Source organism: Ambystoma mexicanum, chromosome 7q (genome assembly GCF_040938575.1).
Source record: "Ambystoma mexicanum isolate Mex_15411 chromosome 7q, UKY_AmexF1_1, whole genome shotgun sequence".
NCBI classification, from domain to species: domain Eukaryota; kingdom Metazoa; phylum Chordata; class Amphibia; order Caudata; family Ambystomatidae; genus Ambystoma; species Ambystoma mexicanum.
Window position 1 is genome coordinate 506423524 of NC_090941.1, and position 17736 is coordinate 506441259.

The following is a 17736-nucleotide window of genomic DNA, read 5'->3' on the forward strand; positions in this document are numbered from 1 at the left end:
TACGTGAGACGGAATCCTCCTGCACTGTTTTCAGGTCTAGAAGCTTCTTGGCTAGTGTTGGAGTTCTCATATGAGGGGAGGCTGAGGGGATGGAGAAACAGAGGCGGGGGAGATGGTAACCGCATTTTGTCACAGAGAGAACCCAAAGGTGTGGAGAAATGGCTCACCAACCCTCCAGATTCAGTGGGATCTCCCCCCCTCCTCCCCAGGCAGAGTAGCATGGGATTAGACACGAAGGTCATTGTTTGAGTCACGGGTCAAAGGAAGATAAAGAGGAGCCCTAACACAGCCCAAAGTGGCACGAGGAGGTTTTCCTTTGATGTTTCTTCTGCTGTGTGAAAAGAGAACAATCGGTCTGGCTCTTCTATTGAAACCCTTTAAACCTGCCGAGGAGTTTCCACCACAACTCCTGAGGCCTTTGAGAGTAACTGTGAAGGGCTTCGGAGCTGCCTTAGTAAAAAACACCTGCTAAATATTTGTGACACCAGTTTGCCTCTGCACAGCCTAACCTGGAAGAGTTCCTGCTTTTCCAGAGGAAGAATCATCGAAAAATCGGAAATCCCACCAAAACGTTTGATTTGCGACAGCCATGAGGCTGTCTGAATTAGTTTGCCTCAAGTGAAGGCAAGAGTTTTGGTACACTTTCTTCCCAATATTATCTAGCAGCTTCTCCTTCCCCAGGGCAGAAGATGCCACCAGAATGGCCATTGCTAGACCTGACGAAAGGAGGTGTGGATGAAAAGCTCAGCAGAACTTCTCAAAAAGCAAGGTTTAAAACCTCACATCCAACTACCCGCCTGTTGACCAACTACATTAACTGGCTTAAATCCACAGATCAAGACTCATACATGCATACTTTCCTTCCTGCTTTACCTGCACACCTCCCTCCCGCTTCCCATTTACCTGATCCTGACTTTGTATATAGAATGTACATAATATCCTATCCATGTTGTCTTTTACTCTATGATTTTGATGTTTCCACCCTTGTTATCTGTATCACCCTGTAACTTCTGTACTTAAGCCTTGCATATTCCTGTAACTGCTGCACCCCGATCCCGTAGGTCTGGAGAGCATTATAAATGATTAAACAACCAAAACATACTAACAAGGGTGGTGTGGGGTTTTTGCCACGGCTTAGCTGACCTTGCAAGTACATCCTTCTCCGGAAGCCAGCCAAGACGTTAACTTCCCTGGGACACAAGCACTGTGCAAAGCACTACCGACACAGCCTGCGGACAGGGCATGGAATATCAAGAAGATAAATCAGCCCAGGATCCTTTTGTGAAATTCTTTTGCAGAGGACAGAATTTCCACTTGGATATCCTTCTCAGCTCCCTCACTCAGATCCTTCATGTCTGCTGGCAGGGGGATCCGCTGGAAGGGGGCTGGTTCAAGGATGGTGGCAGTACGGATAGCCGCGAGGGCTGAAGCAGTGCGGATGGGGCTAAAGGCAGGCAACCCCTCTGCCCCCAAGCCCAATGCTCGGGAAAGCCCACCTAACCACCGGCGCAATATAGATGGGAAGCATAAAGTCGTCTGGTGGCGAAGGACAAGTTGGGTTAACTGTGAAATTACTTTGATATGGTGTTTATATGGTGCATTATCGATCGCCTGATGAGGACAGAGGTGGAGGCCTGGTCAATAACGCTGTTGAAATCTGCTGTCAAGATGGTCTGACACCAGACAACCAACGTTCTGTACAAACCAGGGCGAGGACGATGCTGAAAGCTCAAGATAAGGGATCCGTAGAGCATGAAATTCGCCCACCTCCTCCACACCTGATGGACCTACATCACAGGTCCTGAAGTGGGAGCATCATTCTGTTCTTTTTTCTCTAGGCCCACAATTTTGTGCGAAAGCGAGGCCTACGCTGTGCGGGTGAGGTTACCATTAGAGTTGCTGGTAAGCCGGGACCTTGGTGAAGGCAACAGAAACAAGCACACTGGCCTATGGCCCCTAGTAGATGCAGGCTTGATGTTAGCCACTCTGCTTGCCCCTTCATGGGGAACCTCAGAAGCCTGTAGGCCGTTTGTGGAGAACCTGGGGAACCGATCCAAGTTTAGCCCCTTCACATGGAGCCTCATGGTTTCACCCGTTCTTAGCCCCTCAAAAGTGAACTTCAGGGCTTCCCTCTGTAGAGGTGGAAAGGGGTCACTGGGCTGAGGAGGCCCGAAAGAAAGGTGTTCTCTTAATTACCTGGAGCAGCTTCTTCTGGTCGATGAAGTCCTAGAGGTGATGTGGAGGTGCTGAGACATTGTGCAAACGGACATCCCATCGCAGCGCCAGCAGCTCTTCGCACTCATGCACTCCAAACAAATGGAGTGAGGGTCCACCGCTGATACAGGCTGCCTGCCCCTCGCGCAAAAAGGGAATCTGGCTTTAGCACGCATAGGCCACGAGAGACACTCTGATGCTAAATCGGGGGACTGCAGGGAAAAATAACCCAAATTCAAAAGAGAAGATGAAGGGGAAGTGTCAAAAAGCTACTCCTCGTGCAAGAGGCTCAAGTTGCATTGATGTGGAGAAAAGGTCTGGCTGGGCGAGCCAGAAGATAGCTAGATGCAGTCTGTGGCCGCGCAATTCAACTAAAAAAGGGGATGTATTTTTTTTTTTTTTGTCTGAAAAAGACACTTTCGGTCCATTTTCCCACAAACGAAAATCTCAAGAGCATGGAGGAAGTGAGATGCGGGACGTGTACTGTATAAATATGCACACACACAATGAAGCGTTGAACTGCTCAAGTTAATGCTTCTCCACCACTAGGAAGTCCTCTGGGCGCCATTCAGTTCCACCTCTTTTGAGCTCATCATCAATAGAGAAGGGGAACAACCATATGCAAATCAGTAATAATGCCCCCAATGGGAGAATGAGAGCGTATATTCCACAACCACATCCCCTTTAAACAGGAGCACAAGACATGCCAGACATTTCAAAATCATATTCGGCTTCATCCACATTTGCTTTTCTCAGTTTGTATAAAGCTGACATGAGAAGCAATGCAAATATAGAGCCTACCTGTAGTGTAATGTTTGTACATCCATTTAATAATCTATGCCTAAAGAAAACAAGGGTCGAATTTTTTTTGGGGGCGGTCCCCCACCCAAACCCCCGTTTTTGGTTCAACAACCACTTTTTTTTCCTATATGGAAACACACAAAATAAATTACATTAAAAAAATAAATTCGACCCTTTGGTTTTCGGTCCTATTGACTCGACCCTATTGCATTCGATCCTTTTGGTTTCAAACCTTTGACCGGACACCATATTTAATTGTAGTGGATTACAGTATTGCAAGGATCTCATAATCAGTTATGGCAAAGGGAACAAGCGTGTTTTACCAGCCTTCTGCTGCTGGGGTGTTGCCAGCAGGGTCGCAGGGAAAGCACTGGTGCACAGTTGAGGGAGCTCAGTGTATATGGAATGGAATTTCCTGGTAGCCGGCTACGGGGATATCACTTGGAAAGCTCCCACCCCGACCTTGGACACGGTAGGAGTTTAGGTTCAAATCAATGTCAGTGAACACTGGGGCTCTTTGGCAGCATAAGCACAAGCCATGTTAGTTTTTGCTCATCCCACAATTGGTTGAACTGTTCCATTGTGGACATCAGTCACTGTGCACAAATGACCACCAGCAGTTTCAAGCAGACCTGACCTGATGATATCTGTCCACCAACTGGTAAATACTGTGTTCTTTTGGAAGTTGGAGACCCGCCAAAGACCACAGAGAAGCCAAAGGTAGAAAAGTCTTAGCCACTTTACGAGCTACATAGATGCCAGTTACGCTGAAGACAGGTTGACAAAATAAAGACACCCACTGGCCATCCTCTCTGAACTCGGGAACACTGGTTCAAAGCATGCACCCAGAAGAGCAAGACACAACACCTCCCTTCTACAGCATTCAATCACAACACGTTGTGTCATGCCAAGGCTACCTCCAAGATGAGGGTGGGAAGGCGGGGCCCGTACAGATAAGTCATATGTGCCTCAAGACGGCGCTCCAAGTAACTATTACATTAATTGTCGGCATCAGTGCCTAGAAATACAGTTCTATTTTCTAGGGCCCAGGGGTGACATTTTTACGATTCGCAAGTTGCACTGAACATTTAGGAAATGACTCATGAGCCTGCAACTGGCCGCGGATGGATTTACTTTGAGGCAAAGTAGCTGCGCTGAAGCAGCTGAAAGCAAATGGGGACTGCCTATTAGTGGAACTTTAGGGTCGTCTTCCAAGTAAACTGTGAACTAAAAGGAGCTGTGGCCTCTATTGTCAGTTTCAAGCTGGGCACGTAGCAGATCGTGGAGACAGGCGTTTGAGCTTGGCATGTGTTCCGGGGATTTTAGGAAACCCCTACTTCCACCCTGTGGGCAAGGGTAATCAAACAGGCGTTAGAAAAGCACAAGGAGAAAAAACATTGATTGCTATACGTGCAGAAACCAGCAACGTTTTTTTTTGTCATTGATAAGGATGCATGCAACAATTTCAACAAATAAAACAGTTCAGTAACATTCAAAAAGGTTAATGACAGCATGAGAATTGGCTTACAATGCATGGTTAAACTTTAAATACCCCCCCAACACTTGCCCACCCCTGGGCACCCCTGTCCTCTACCCCCTCACTTACCACCTTCTTGCGCTTGCACAGTCGGATGTTGCCAATATAACAGTTTGTTGTTCTCCTATGTTCCCTCCCCAACTTGTCTTGTGGCGCCTGGAAACACTTGTGTCTAGGCACCATACAAATGTGCAAAAGATAAATTAAATAAATTCAGGATGTGATGAGTAGATGGCCAATCGCATCCAGCAGGACCAATGCACAAGCCCCCCTGATTCACAGAGGGGACGTGTGTGTGGCAGCAGGAAAGGACTGTTGCCGCAGGTGCTGCACAGCCAGACCCTCCATGCGGCCCTGCAGTTAGAGGACCAGGCACGTTTACTCCTAAAAACAAACACTCCCAAAATTCAAAACGCGGGGTGTAAAACAATTCCAACATGAGATGGGGAACCATGGACTTGAGCTCTTGATCCACCCAGACAGGTCTACAGATCATGTTGGGATCAGTAATACCAGCAGTGCAGGGCAACACAAAGGAGATCGAATGCATTGCTGTTAGGTTGCAAGGTAGTGTAGTGTAACAGAGTGATCACATGTTTTAGAGGTAACATTTATTTTAAATCAGCTGATACCCACATTAGGAATAGGAATCACTCTTCACCCACTAAAAATAATGTTACCGCCAATTTAAATATAACGGGGAGTAAAATACTCAGGCTTCAACCTCTAATCTATACCAGTGTTCCCATGCATAGATAACTGTTGCCAAAAACGGATAGCAACTGGCCTGGGGTCTTGGGTGCATCGGACAGCAAGGCCTTACATTTCAGGGGACAGGCCTGGTCCATCAACTGAAATTGTCACTTTGCATTTTCACCCCTATTTCAGGGGTTGAAATGTAAAAAAATAAAAACTGGAAATGCTGAGCAAGAGTGTTTCTATTTGGGCACTGCAGAGGTGTGAAAGCACCCTCGTGCATTGCCTTCTGCACACAGAGCACAGCTGCATTTGGAGGGAGCACATCTCTGAATGCAGCCCTCTGCGTATCGGGATGAACTAAAAAAAACATCCTTAACGTGTCCATGAACAGAGATTGTGCAGAAGGGGCAAAGTGCATGCACATGCATTGATTCACTTTGTGAAATTGCACCACTGCAAAAAGCATGTTCATTTCCTACTTGCGTGAGCAGTTCGCTCAAGCAAGCAGGAAGATCGCTTGGCGAATCGGGTCAAGAAAGTGAAACAACAACAAATGTGAAACTGCATCGCTGAATCAGCAAAAACTTTGTGGCGCCAACGTAAAAGATCCACCAAACTTTACACGGCATTACTGGCCGCAAAGTTAGGACTCTGTGCCAATCTGGGATATTTTGTTTTTGGTGTGTAGGCCTAGGGAAAACGGTTGTGGTGAACTTTGCCCGGCTATCCTGTTTTCAGAGCATTTTCAATTGCACCAAAGGCTGGCCATGATATTGACATTGGAAATACAGCTATTCATTGACTGCCATTTCTCTTAACCAGTGGGCTATTTGGCTATTCAATTTTATCTAGGTTGCAACTAAATGACCGTTCTCAGCTGTGTGCAGGGTAAATTCAGCAATTTTTTTTAAGGCCCCCTCCCTCAGGTCTGTCTATGCAAATTATAACTAATCCCCAGGATTTGAATATCAAACAAACATGCATTAAACAACCACAAAAGGGTGCTATTTGTATACTTCACACTACTTCCCCTGGGTTTGTTTTCGCCATGTTTTTTCCTTGTTGGTGTTTTCGCTTGATGGACTACTATTAGTGTAGCTTAACCCCACTCTAAAAGAATTCCACTGCCCACCTATGTAGTCCTCAACCTGTGGGTTTTAAGATTATAAGCAGGACATGTAGACCACTTTGGCTACATGAAGGCCAGGATTTAACCACAAGAACTGGTTAAGACCCGTAGTCTTAAGTTAAAGTTTGTGTTTAAAAAAAAAGGCATCCTGCCAATTTAAAGTATGCCATTTACTCAACATGATTACAATTCAACACTAAGCACTACTTAAATGTGACCTTTGAATGAAAAAAAAGACATGACATCTTAACTGCTATTGTGAACAGTGAAGCATAATTGAACGCTTTCTTTAAGAAGAGTAAGATGGACACTATTCTCCTGTGTAGCCTAATTAATGCATAAAGGCAGGGTAGTGGAGAAGACCTGGGGCTGGTTACCCCATAGCATGATGGCTGTTACATTTTTATAACAATACGTTGCTTATTCAAATAAGCATTGCTATTTTTTTGTGGGATTGCCACCTAAAATATTTTATAGGTTACAAGAGGTTTTCCAAAATGTATTTTACTTTAACATTTATATTAATTGTGATGATATATTCGTTATTTTCATGTCTTCATATTTACCTTGGATTAATATTTCGGATTTTATTATTACACATATCCGTTTTTATTGGCCACAGTGTTACTCGGAATCCTGCTACATATTACCAACACTTTGTAGTAAGGTAAAAACTAATTATGCCGGTGACTGCACATGTTAAGACATATGATTGAAGGGGGTTGGATCTTTCCTGGTCGCTAATGCACTTATAGGAGCGCTACGGCCCAAAGAATAATGACCGGAAGCCCCAGAGGTCCTGTGACCGTTTCCTGGAGGCAGCTGTCGGTCTTGGGATACCGACACTTTTCAGCAATTTGAAAACATGTCTCAGTTTTCAAAGAGTGGGTAACATTTCCCATGTCGTTTAGCAGACGCGTAATCCAGTCATGTGCTGTTTTCCTTTACATTCTGGGACTTGTAGTGTTGCTCCCATGACCACAAATCCACAAAGGCCAGAATGCAAAGAAACAAAAAAGGGTCTGTATAACAGCTCCTGAATTACATTGAATGGGCTGGCCTTCTTACGGCCTACAGACTGCTTTCTCTGTCACTCAAGCCTCATATCAGCGCTGTGCTTTCATTCTCCAGTCCCATCCATGTGTACTCCCAAATTGGGAGTCCGCCGTCTGTTCTTAGGCTTTCTCGGCTCTTGGCTTTGGAAATCCGTTCATCCTGTTCCAAGGTAACATTTACAACCATGAAATGCTTGAAGTCGAAGTCACGAATGCCACTGCAAACCATAAAATGATGAAAATTAAAAGTAGATTTTTAAATGTATTGCAACCGCTTTAACCTCGGTTATCTGGTTTGCGTTTGCGTGATTTCTTATCGCATAATGCCCAGGCAAGCCTACGTCCCAGTTAATGTTTTTCAGTCATGAAATAACTTCTGAAAATAATCTTGCGATGTAGTGGAGTGCTGGCCCCTCCTAGTGGTTGTTTTTTGTTTAACTTCGTAGATGATCAAAATTTTCATTGAAAGGATTGTAGCCTTGCCGCCGCAGAGAAGCCAGGGCATAGAACAGCTGGTCCGCTGGTGGAAACTCATCCCATTTCGTCCATTTCCAACCTGCAACGAAGGCAGAAGAATTAATTGGTTAAAAAAAGGCAGGAGAGCTGGTATAAGTGCATTCAAAGCACAACAAGTTTTCCGTCATAACGCATCACTATTGAACAGCTTTGTTTTTAACCAACTCGTCTTCAGTTATTTCATTACTTGATTTGAATTTGCGTTCAGCTCTGGCCCTGCCCAATGCCTTACAAGGTTCAAAAGGTCTAAAGGTTGGAGGTGAAACAGAAGTTGCAAATTGCTTTCAGTGGCAGGGAGGTAGAGCGTCTGCATTAAGCGTGCGGCAAATTGATAGGTTTTGAGGCTCTTTACTATATACACACATCTCCAAAGCAAGGTTTTAAAGGGAACCGTACCGTTAACGCTGCTCCCCGTCTCGTGCGAGTTAGGAACATACCCACCAGGAACAAATTATAATTTTGCACATTTCAAGTGTTTAAGAGAAAATAAAAGCCACGTCAGCTTCAGTGGAAGCCGGCCTCTTGATATCGTTAGGCTAGAAAGGTAAAAGCCAGAGAGAAATTAGTTGATGCTTAAGATAGGTATTTAGGCTTCTAGAAGGCGGTTTCAAAGCACTATAAGGAAAATTAGAATGGGAAAGGAGAGGTGAGGTTGTAAGATAAATCATGGAGTGCGACAATGAAAAGAAAGGCTCCAAGTTATGAGTTGCGGAGCCCCATAAAATCAGGACTGGGACATAGGCGTGAGTAGTGAATACAACTCCTACTCAGCCCCACCCAGACTACTACTTAACCAGCAATGATCCCAAGGAAAGGTGAAACAGGCGCAGCCCGACGGGTAAACTTCCTTTGCCTCGTAGGAAGCGCAGGCCAAGGGGGAGGTTACTCTCTTCAGGTGGGACGCAAGCCTGCACAGAAGGAGTCCCAACAATAGTATTGTGGTCCCAAAATAAAAGAACGGCCTACTAAAGGGTCTATAAAATAGGATACTTTATCACAAAAAAACCAACACGCAACTAATAAAAACACTAATGAACCCACCCGTTAAGGGAAAACATAGAATGTAGACTTTGGGTTCAAGGGGCAATCAGGGTTTTAATGTTATTGTTCATTTATAACACGCTTAATACCAGCGAGTGGTTTCTAAGCGCGGGATAGGCATTCAAACCTGTGTTGCGCCGCATTGTCTTGCTTCCAAGACAAACGCGTTGCCCCCGAGCTATCCTTCCTCCCCAAGACAGGGGTAGTCAGGCAAACTATTTCCACAACAGATGTTCTAGTTCAAGGAATTGTCTTAAAACGGTAAGAAATTGGGTCTTAAATGTGGCTGGGGCCATTTGAAGCAAGCCAGAGGAACAAAACCACTATCAGCATCTTTATTCTTGCAGGCTTTTCGTTGTTGAACCGGGACACTTTCTGCGCCAAACGGAATCTGAGGGATCCAATGACGCAGCAGTGACGGCTGGTGGATTGAAGGTGCTTCGAAAATGCAGGCAGTGTCAGGTAGGCAGCATTGAAACACTCTGTGGCCTCGGATACGGCGAACAAAGACTTGCCTTCAGTGGCAAGAGGGCTCATCATAGCATTATAATACTTCAGTTGCCATGGCTTGGGGTTCAAAGAAGCTGGTGACCAGGCAGGTGGTGTCGAGTAGAGGATAGTAGAGGACTCTGCAGATGTCTGATGCAAAGACAACAGAGCTTCAGCATTGGTGTTGAGCGAAACTCAGAGATGCAAAAGGTGTTGAGGTTTAAAATTAATATGATGGTTCCCTTGCAGCAGCTTGGATGTTGCCAGAGATGCCCAAACCAGCATCAAAGCCGTTCTGAGATGCAGGGAGAGCTGGGGGTTACCCTCTTGGTTCTTTTGTTTCTGCGGACCCTGTTCTGTACTTGATCTGCACTTGCCAGCCAGGAAGGCTTCCAGGGAGCACTTGCATGGGCGGTCAACTCAAGTGAGCAGTTCCTGGGTACCAGTGGTCTCAGCATGCAGAAGGCAATGTTCAGCCAGCAGATAACTTCAAATGTTCCTCAGGGATTGTTAAAGGAAGGTTATTTTTCGATTCTTGGAGACTTTCTGCAAATGGTCCAATTCTACTTTCTGTTTCAGAATCTACTACCTGGTGACATCCTACCCAGAATGATTTATCTGCAGGGAATGGGGGGGCTAGAGGAAGTTTGGGAGACCAGGGAGAACCCAAAATGGCGGGACTTTTCTCTCCAAAGTGATACTTCTCTCCTGGCTACAATAACCCAGCCTCTTCTCCTGTCTGCCTACATCAAAGAGTCCCTATAAATTAACACCCTAGGTGTCCCCCTTTGGCCTGGCAGAGGCTGCCCTTCGAAGCACTGAACAGATTCTCTGCCCCCCCAATTGCTTGTTTTGGGTGAAGTTCAGTCCCATATAGCAAATACACAGGAAGCCCTGACATGAAGTCACTGTAAACCAGGAAGCCCTGACATGAAGTCACTGTAAACCAAAATGATAATCAAAGGACACCAAATGCTTTTGGCAAGTATAATAGTGAATTCCCAGAAACCAACGTGTTAAAACCAAATATCTTTATGTTTCACTTTGAATACCACCACATTTTGGATAAGGAACCATGGAAAAGCAAAATCAAATTTTGGAAACGTTTCATAGATGATATTTTTGGCATCTGGCAAGGTACGACAGAACAATTACAAGAATTCCTATCCTACATAAACAACTGCCACGAGGGCATTACCTTCACATTGGAAATTGGAAACCCTGGAGTACACTTTTTGGACGCACAAGTTGAAAGAAGAAATACAGAATTCTACACGAAAATCTACAGGAAGCCCACGGATGTTAATAGTGTCCTACATTTTGGAAGCTTCCATCCACTCCATCTGAAAGACAATCTGCCTTTTTCTCAATTCCTCCGGTTGAAAAAAATCACATCTGGCCCCACAGAATTGCAAACAGAACAGGAAATTATGAAAGACAGCTTGAAGAAAAGAGGATTTCCTACTGAGATAATTGACAAAGCATTAGTACACACTAACACCATAATCAGAGAGGATCTACTACAGGATAAACCCAAGAAAGACACCACGAGACTCATCCATACCTTAAAATATTCCAGCCAAAGTTTTCAAGTAAAAAGAATAATCAACAAAAACTGGGATCTGATCAAATCAGACCCAAATTTGAACAGACTATTCCCTGACCCGCCAATGTTGGCTTACAAGAGGGGCAATAACTTTAAAGACAGCCTAATCAGGGCAGAGAGAACGAAGACACCAACACAAACCACATTAAGAAAACAGAAGACAGGAACACATGCCTGCCTCAATTGCCAACACTGCTCCAACCTCATCAAGGGCGACCACATAAGAGATCCGAACAGCTGCAAGAAAATAATGCTAAAAGACTTTGCCACTTGTGAAAGTAAAAATGTGATCTACGGACTAAAGTGTCCATGTGGAAAGTATTACGTGGGCAAGACCACTCGCAAAGCATGTGAGAGATGGACTGAACATAAATCTAACATACGAACAGGCGACACTAAATCCCCAGTTGCCAGACACTTTAAAGAAAACGGACATAACATATCCCAAATAAGATTAGTGGTACTTGAGGTGATACGAGCAGCCCCGAGAGGAGGAGACTTGGCCAAACGATTGGCACAAAGAGAACTATACTGGATCCATAAATTGGATGCCATGACCCCATTAGGCCTAAATGAAGACTTTTACTTGGGTCCATTCTTATGAAATATTCCATTACTGATATAACTTAGTCCGATACACATATCCACCAATGCAATCTTTGTATATAAGTTACCTAGAAAACCTAGCTACCCAATGGATCCAGGTGGCATAAGGGGACCAATCCCTGTTTATTTAGACTGTAAATCTCCAATCATTGAGACATACCTTTTATGTGAAACATTGTATACACTGACAAAAGTACCAACCAGGAATTATCTGTTCTAGGAGCACTTCAGGATAAGCCCTAAATAGAATGTATGTCTCGAGGATTTGTTTTAATTTGTATAGGAGTTCTTTTTAAATCTGCACAATATTCAAGCATTATTGTCACAAGCATTATTGTTCCAATTTTTGAACAGAGCATATTTCTGCCCATAAGAATGTAAGCCTTATTGACAGGTGAGTTCATTTACGAATCATATGTTTAGTTGGGCTCTTATGGTATACACCCCTACATAATAGAACTTTCCCATAGAACTACAGGAAGGCTTATCATGTGTAAATCTAACCACCCATGTCCCATCACGAATTTCCTGTAAAAATTAATTTAAACAGTCACCACCTATGTCGGACCTTTTTTTCTTAACCCAGACCAGGGATCAGATATGGGCACCATTCCGCCCGCAGGAGTCGTAAGCTCATAAGCTTCTTTCTCTTAATTCACACCATGAATTATTCTGCTATGCTGTAACCAGCATCTATTTTTTCATTCCTCTAATTCCAATTGAGTCTCGTGATCAATAGTTAAAAATGTCCTCAATAATATTTTTGTGTACAAGATGGACATTATATCCTATGACGTCCAATCATCTAGACGTCACATTTCGCCTTTCCATCGTTATTCTTGTTACGCTCATAACGCATGTATATAACAGTTTCCTAATGTTTACATTAGTGACGTCACCACACGCCATTACGTGGTGATGTCATTTTTAAGTGCCCCTATTTTTACAGCCACCCGTTGCTCTGATTATGAGCATGGGAGCGGACTAGTTATTCACGGTTTTCGGACTCAGGAGGTAAGCACATCTAACTCTGCCCCTATTTTCTACTCTACTCATTCTTCATCTACCCTAAATACACTTTCTTTATACTTTCCTGACTCTAGATTACGTCACGACCCAGGCTACTGAGACGTTTTTCTACTCGTATTCTTCCCCATCATCCGGGGTGAAATTATGATTATTTACCTTCATGGTTAGAACTTTTCTAACCACATGGGTAAGCTTGAATTTTTGTGATGAATACTTTTATGTAGCGGTGTAGCCATTCCCCCATGAATATCCAGTTCTTTTAAAATCTCTGTTTATGACCAGCTTGTCCCATTATGATGAACCTCACGGCTACTTGCAATTTACTCATAACATAATGTTATTACTACAAAGAACGCCCTTATTAGGCAATAATATGTTCGAATTATCTAAATGAAAACATGAGCATTATACAGGGTACTGTTTTTGATTTATTCGCAGCAGTATATGCAACACTGACCACTTGAAATCTTTATTAGTTGACCTTGTTTTGGACACACTTGATTATCCGTTGAAAAATAGACCGAACAACTATGATGTTGAATAGCTGAGTGAATATTTTCTTTGTTGATGAAATGTATCTAAATACTCTATACACTGATGGAATTCTATCAGAGAATATATGTGAACAGTATATATTTAACCATGAATGCCTTGGAGAACATGTTACCAGATGGGTAATTATGTTTTTTGAAATTTCCCTTTAGATATGATACATTTTGTTGAATATGCCCCTGAAGAAGAGATGAATTTCTCGAAACGCGTTGGGCCATCTTTGAATTATTGAAAATTAAAGAAACTGAAAATATCTTCAATTGATGTGTTGAGGTTCTTCAATGAATACAAAACAAAGTTCTTGTGCTTTATACAAATTAATAAGTACTGTAAAATGTCTATACACTCTCTGGGTGTATTCAAGGTATATTAACAGTTTGGCTCATCCTGAGCTTGTGAAAGTGTGCAGGGGACGGGAGTTCCTCCACTGGGAACTTACTTTGTTTTCGTATATTTCACAACCCATATGCCAGGGTTGACTGTTATCTTCCCTGCACCTTAAATGTTCTAAAAGCATTGTTGTGCTATTTAAGATCTACTCAAATTTACAAATATTTTAAAGAGGAGTGCATGGTGAACACATCTGTGGTTTTCGTATAACCAGACACAACTTATATTGAGATTTTTTTATCTGCCACCAGCTTCTGTGAGCACACAATTATATAGTTTCATTTAGGATCAAGGCTGCCCCCGTTAAAAGCAGATCCTGGTGAATTATGCTCCATTAGCAGGAATGTACATTTCACTTTATACTGCCATGTTGCAAAAACACAAGGCAGTTTTACATGCCTGCACTATGCTTCTCAGCATAGATCATTGTGAAAGGGGGTCTGATTAGCAGACCTCTGTTTCAGAGGGATCTACCTGCATCATTTTTGAAATTTCTGTTTTTATTGAATTAGCTGAAATTTATCAATGTTACAAAATTTACATTTAAAACGTTATGTTACAACATAAAACTGAGTATACAATGTATTTTATTACAAAATAAAATGAAATCACAAAGTTAGAATAATAACACAACGTATATTAATAACATCAAAAATCTGTGAAATTAAAAATCTAATGATGATAACCTCAATTTATGAATCCACATTGGAATTATACATTCAGATACCAATGTGTGTTTACGATGCATTCAGTTTCAGACCTTGGAGAAAACCATTGCTCCAATTCTTATTCGTGTAAGAAAACCACAATGTATCATTTGCCATAAAAAGTTAGAGTCAACTTATCGATATACTTCTAAGGAATGTTTAGATATCGCGTTCTCATTTCAACCAAAGTGACACATTCGACCAATATATGTGTCAAACGCCGCCGCGGTTGGCGTGTGTGGAGCCAGTGGCTTTGGAGCAGCCATTAGCCCGCCCGCCACGACACCGCGCAACACCTCGCAGCGGTCTAGTGTTTCTAGCGGCTGCCGGGGAGGCCCTATTTTCGTCGCTCCAGCCCCAAAGCCTGCACATTGCAACCTACTCGCGTCAGGCTTTCGGGTTGAAGCGCTCAAAGGTTTTCCTCTCGGCTCTCTGCTGGCCATTCCTCTCTTGCCTTGCTCCTCGCTTTCTTGCTGCCTGCCTCCTTTGCTTCTGTCCTAGCTCTAGCTCCTCAACGTTTGGGGATCGTCTTTTTTTAGGGTTTCCTCCAAAACCTATTGTTCTTGCTAGGCTGCTGTTACTGACAGTTCTGTGTTTGCCCTTTGGTTCCCCTCCTCTACCTGACTTTCTTCTTTGTTTCAAGCAGTTGCTTGGCTGCTGCCATTCAAAATAGCCTTGCCTCTCACTCCTACCCAGTCCACCTACCAATACCTGCTTAAGGGAATACCAGCAGCCACCAGCAGACAGGGCTTTTTTATGCCGAACGGCTTTCTCCCCAATTTGGTCTGAACCGGAGGAGGGGCCCCCCGGACACCCTATTTGGGGGTCAGGGTGGCTTCCATTCGGGGCAGATCCTACCTGCAAAAACAAAAAGGAGGAACTGTGGAAGAAGAGGTTCGGCGGGGCTTTGGATCTAGAACCCACAGGTGAGGAGGACGGGGTATGGAGTGACCAAGAACTGGGGACTGTTGAAACGGAACTTGATAATATGTCTTAGCATCTCTTTTTGTGATGGTAGTTTACAAAGTCTACAAATATTTTCAGATTGTTCGATTATTTTGCGTTTGGCTAAAACATCATAGGTTGGCCACAGATTAAAACATCTTCATGAGAATTCAACTATGTGGGTCACTGCTGGGTACTTCAGAATATATGTTTCAGGCCCACCATATTTTTTATACTGAAATGGATTTTCAGAAAAATCACGATTTGTCTTGCATTTAAGTTATTGTTTGACTCCAGTCACACTGATAGATTTAGTTTTAACTCTCATTGGGTTCTGAATAAGAATCAGTAATGTAACATCTATACTCGCCATAGTTTGAGTGACCAGTCTACCCCATTTAGAGATACATTAGTCTCTTGAGGAAAATACATAATTAGACAGAACACCTATGACCATAGTTGATTGTACTGGTAGAATGCATTTTCTAAAGAGAGCACCTACTTGCCATAGGTAACGCGCATAGAGAGATATCAGTCCTATCTCGTGTTTAATCCAAGCTATTGGTAAACAATTTGGCAGATGTAGAATTTGTCGCCAATATTTGCCCTCCATCACTGACCTTACTTTTGCAGGTAGTATGTAATGGATGGAGTTGTAGAAAATTTCCCATAATTTGCTTGGATAATCACAGCTTGTGATAGGCTGGTATTCAATTTGTTTTTTAGACTTTCAATATATTGTGCATTGTCACATTGATCGGCAATGTTAACTCCCAAATAGCTGTAATGGTGAACACACTCTAGTTCTTTACCCTCAAGGAACCATCTATGATTCTTTTTATTGATTTCCGATTGATGTTGCACTTGATCATCTTGGTTTTTCCCAAGTTTATGGACAAACAATTTTTTTTGACTTAATCTGCTAAAGCATCTAATGCCTTTTGTAGGACTTGAGGTGTTTTAGACATTATGACTAAGTCATCTACATTTAGCAAGAAACGTATAACTTTATTAGCCAGTTTTGGAGGATCAGTGATAATATTCTGAAATACATTCCCAATGTCTGAAATAGAAAAAATGAAATAGGGCACCCTTGCCTTAACCCCCTATATGTATTAATTGGTGGAGTTAATTTACAAGCCAGTTATAGTCTAACTTGTATAGTATTTTTAGTGTGTAAATCTCTAATCAATGAAATGAGATATGAGGGGCATCCCTGATAAATTAACTTCTAAAGTAATAATTCCCTTGAGACCGAGTCAAAAGCGGCTTGTAGGTCTACAAACACTAGTTAGAGAGGTTGTTTGGACTCTGCATGATGTGTTATGATTGATGTTAATGTAAAAAGATTTATAGATCTACCTAAGCCAGAAATAAAGCCTGTTTGATACAGGTCATGTTGAGAACTGTTAAGGGTCCAGGTATTAAAGTCTCGCAAAACGAATCTAGAAAAGATTTTTCCTGGGGCATCCAAAAGCGCGATCAGTCTATAGTTGCTTGCTCTAGACCTATCACCCCGCTTAAATATGGGCACTGTGACCGACCGTCGCGATGTGTCCGGTATAATATTTGAAGCACTGATTTGTTTGAAGACATTGTGCAAAATCTTGGTCCATAAATTCCGATGGGTTTTAAACATGTAATTGTTTAAGCCATCTGGGCCAGGAGCCCTGGAAGTACTTGCTTTATTAATAAGCAATAGGACATCCTCTTCAAGAATCTCTAACCCTTCATAACTTGATGTCATCGTGGTCACATTATGGTTATTCGTGATGGGAAGAGCATATAAGTTGGTATAGTGAGTAATCCATTCAGTCGCAGAAACTCCATTCACCTGGACCGCCATCTGAGAAGAGTGATTAGCGTTATTAATTAAAGTTCAGATTTGTGCAGTATTTTTGTGCATCATTTTATTAAAACATTAAAAAAATAAAAAACTCTCAGGATGCCATCTGCAAGGACAAAAAAGGTCCAAGGTAGGCAGGTCTCTCCCTCTTCACCCACAATGCCTGCAGAAATGCATCTCCGTTCCTGATCTGTCACAATTTGATATATTTGTATGCAGAGTCCTTATCTGCAAGTTAGATGGGGGGCAGGGGGCAAGAAGGGGTCCTGCCTGTTGCACTCTGTTAAATGATCTCTGTTGAGTTGATAGGATTCAAACAGGGTCACCATCCCTAGCTTGCTATGTGACGATCCTTCAGATAGCGTCACTCTCCCCAGAGGGAGCCCCGTTGCATGAGGCTAGGTAGGTGAGGCTGCTTACCAATAGTCCCCTTAGTGGTGGTAATATGTGGGAGATCTCATGGAGAGGGACTCCTCTCCTTGGTATAAGGACGCGATTGGTAGGGAGGACCCCATTAAACCCCAAACCCACCGGTTAATATTAATGCCCAAACCTTCTATACATTAGCTCACGT

The 17736-nt window shown here is 43.0% G+C and overlaps 1 protein-coding gene across 1 annotated transcript in view; it reads right to left on the reverse strand.

Moving 5' to 3' along the window:
• Window positions 1-5141: 5141 nt before the first annotated feature.
• NUDT15 (nudix hydrolase 15) overlaps window positions 5142-17736 on the reverse strand; it is a 138363-nt gene continuing 125768 nt past the window's right edge. Inside the window, exon 3 of the mRNA XM_069639208.1 lies at window positions 5142-7991. Within this exon, the coding sequence (XP_069495309.1) occupies window positions 7870-7991 (122 nt within the window). The 3' untranslated portion in view covers window positions 5142-7869. The remainder of the gene's footprint in view (window positions 7992-17736) is intronic.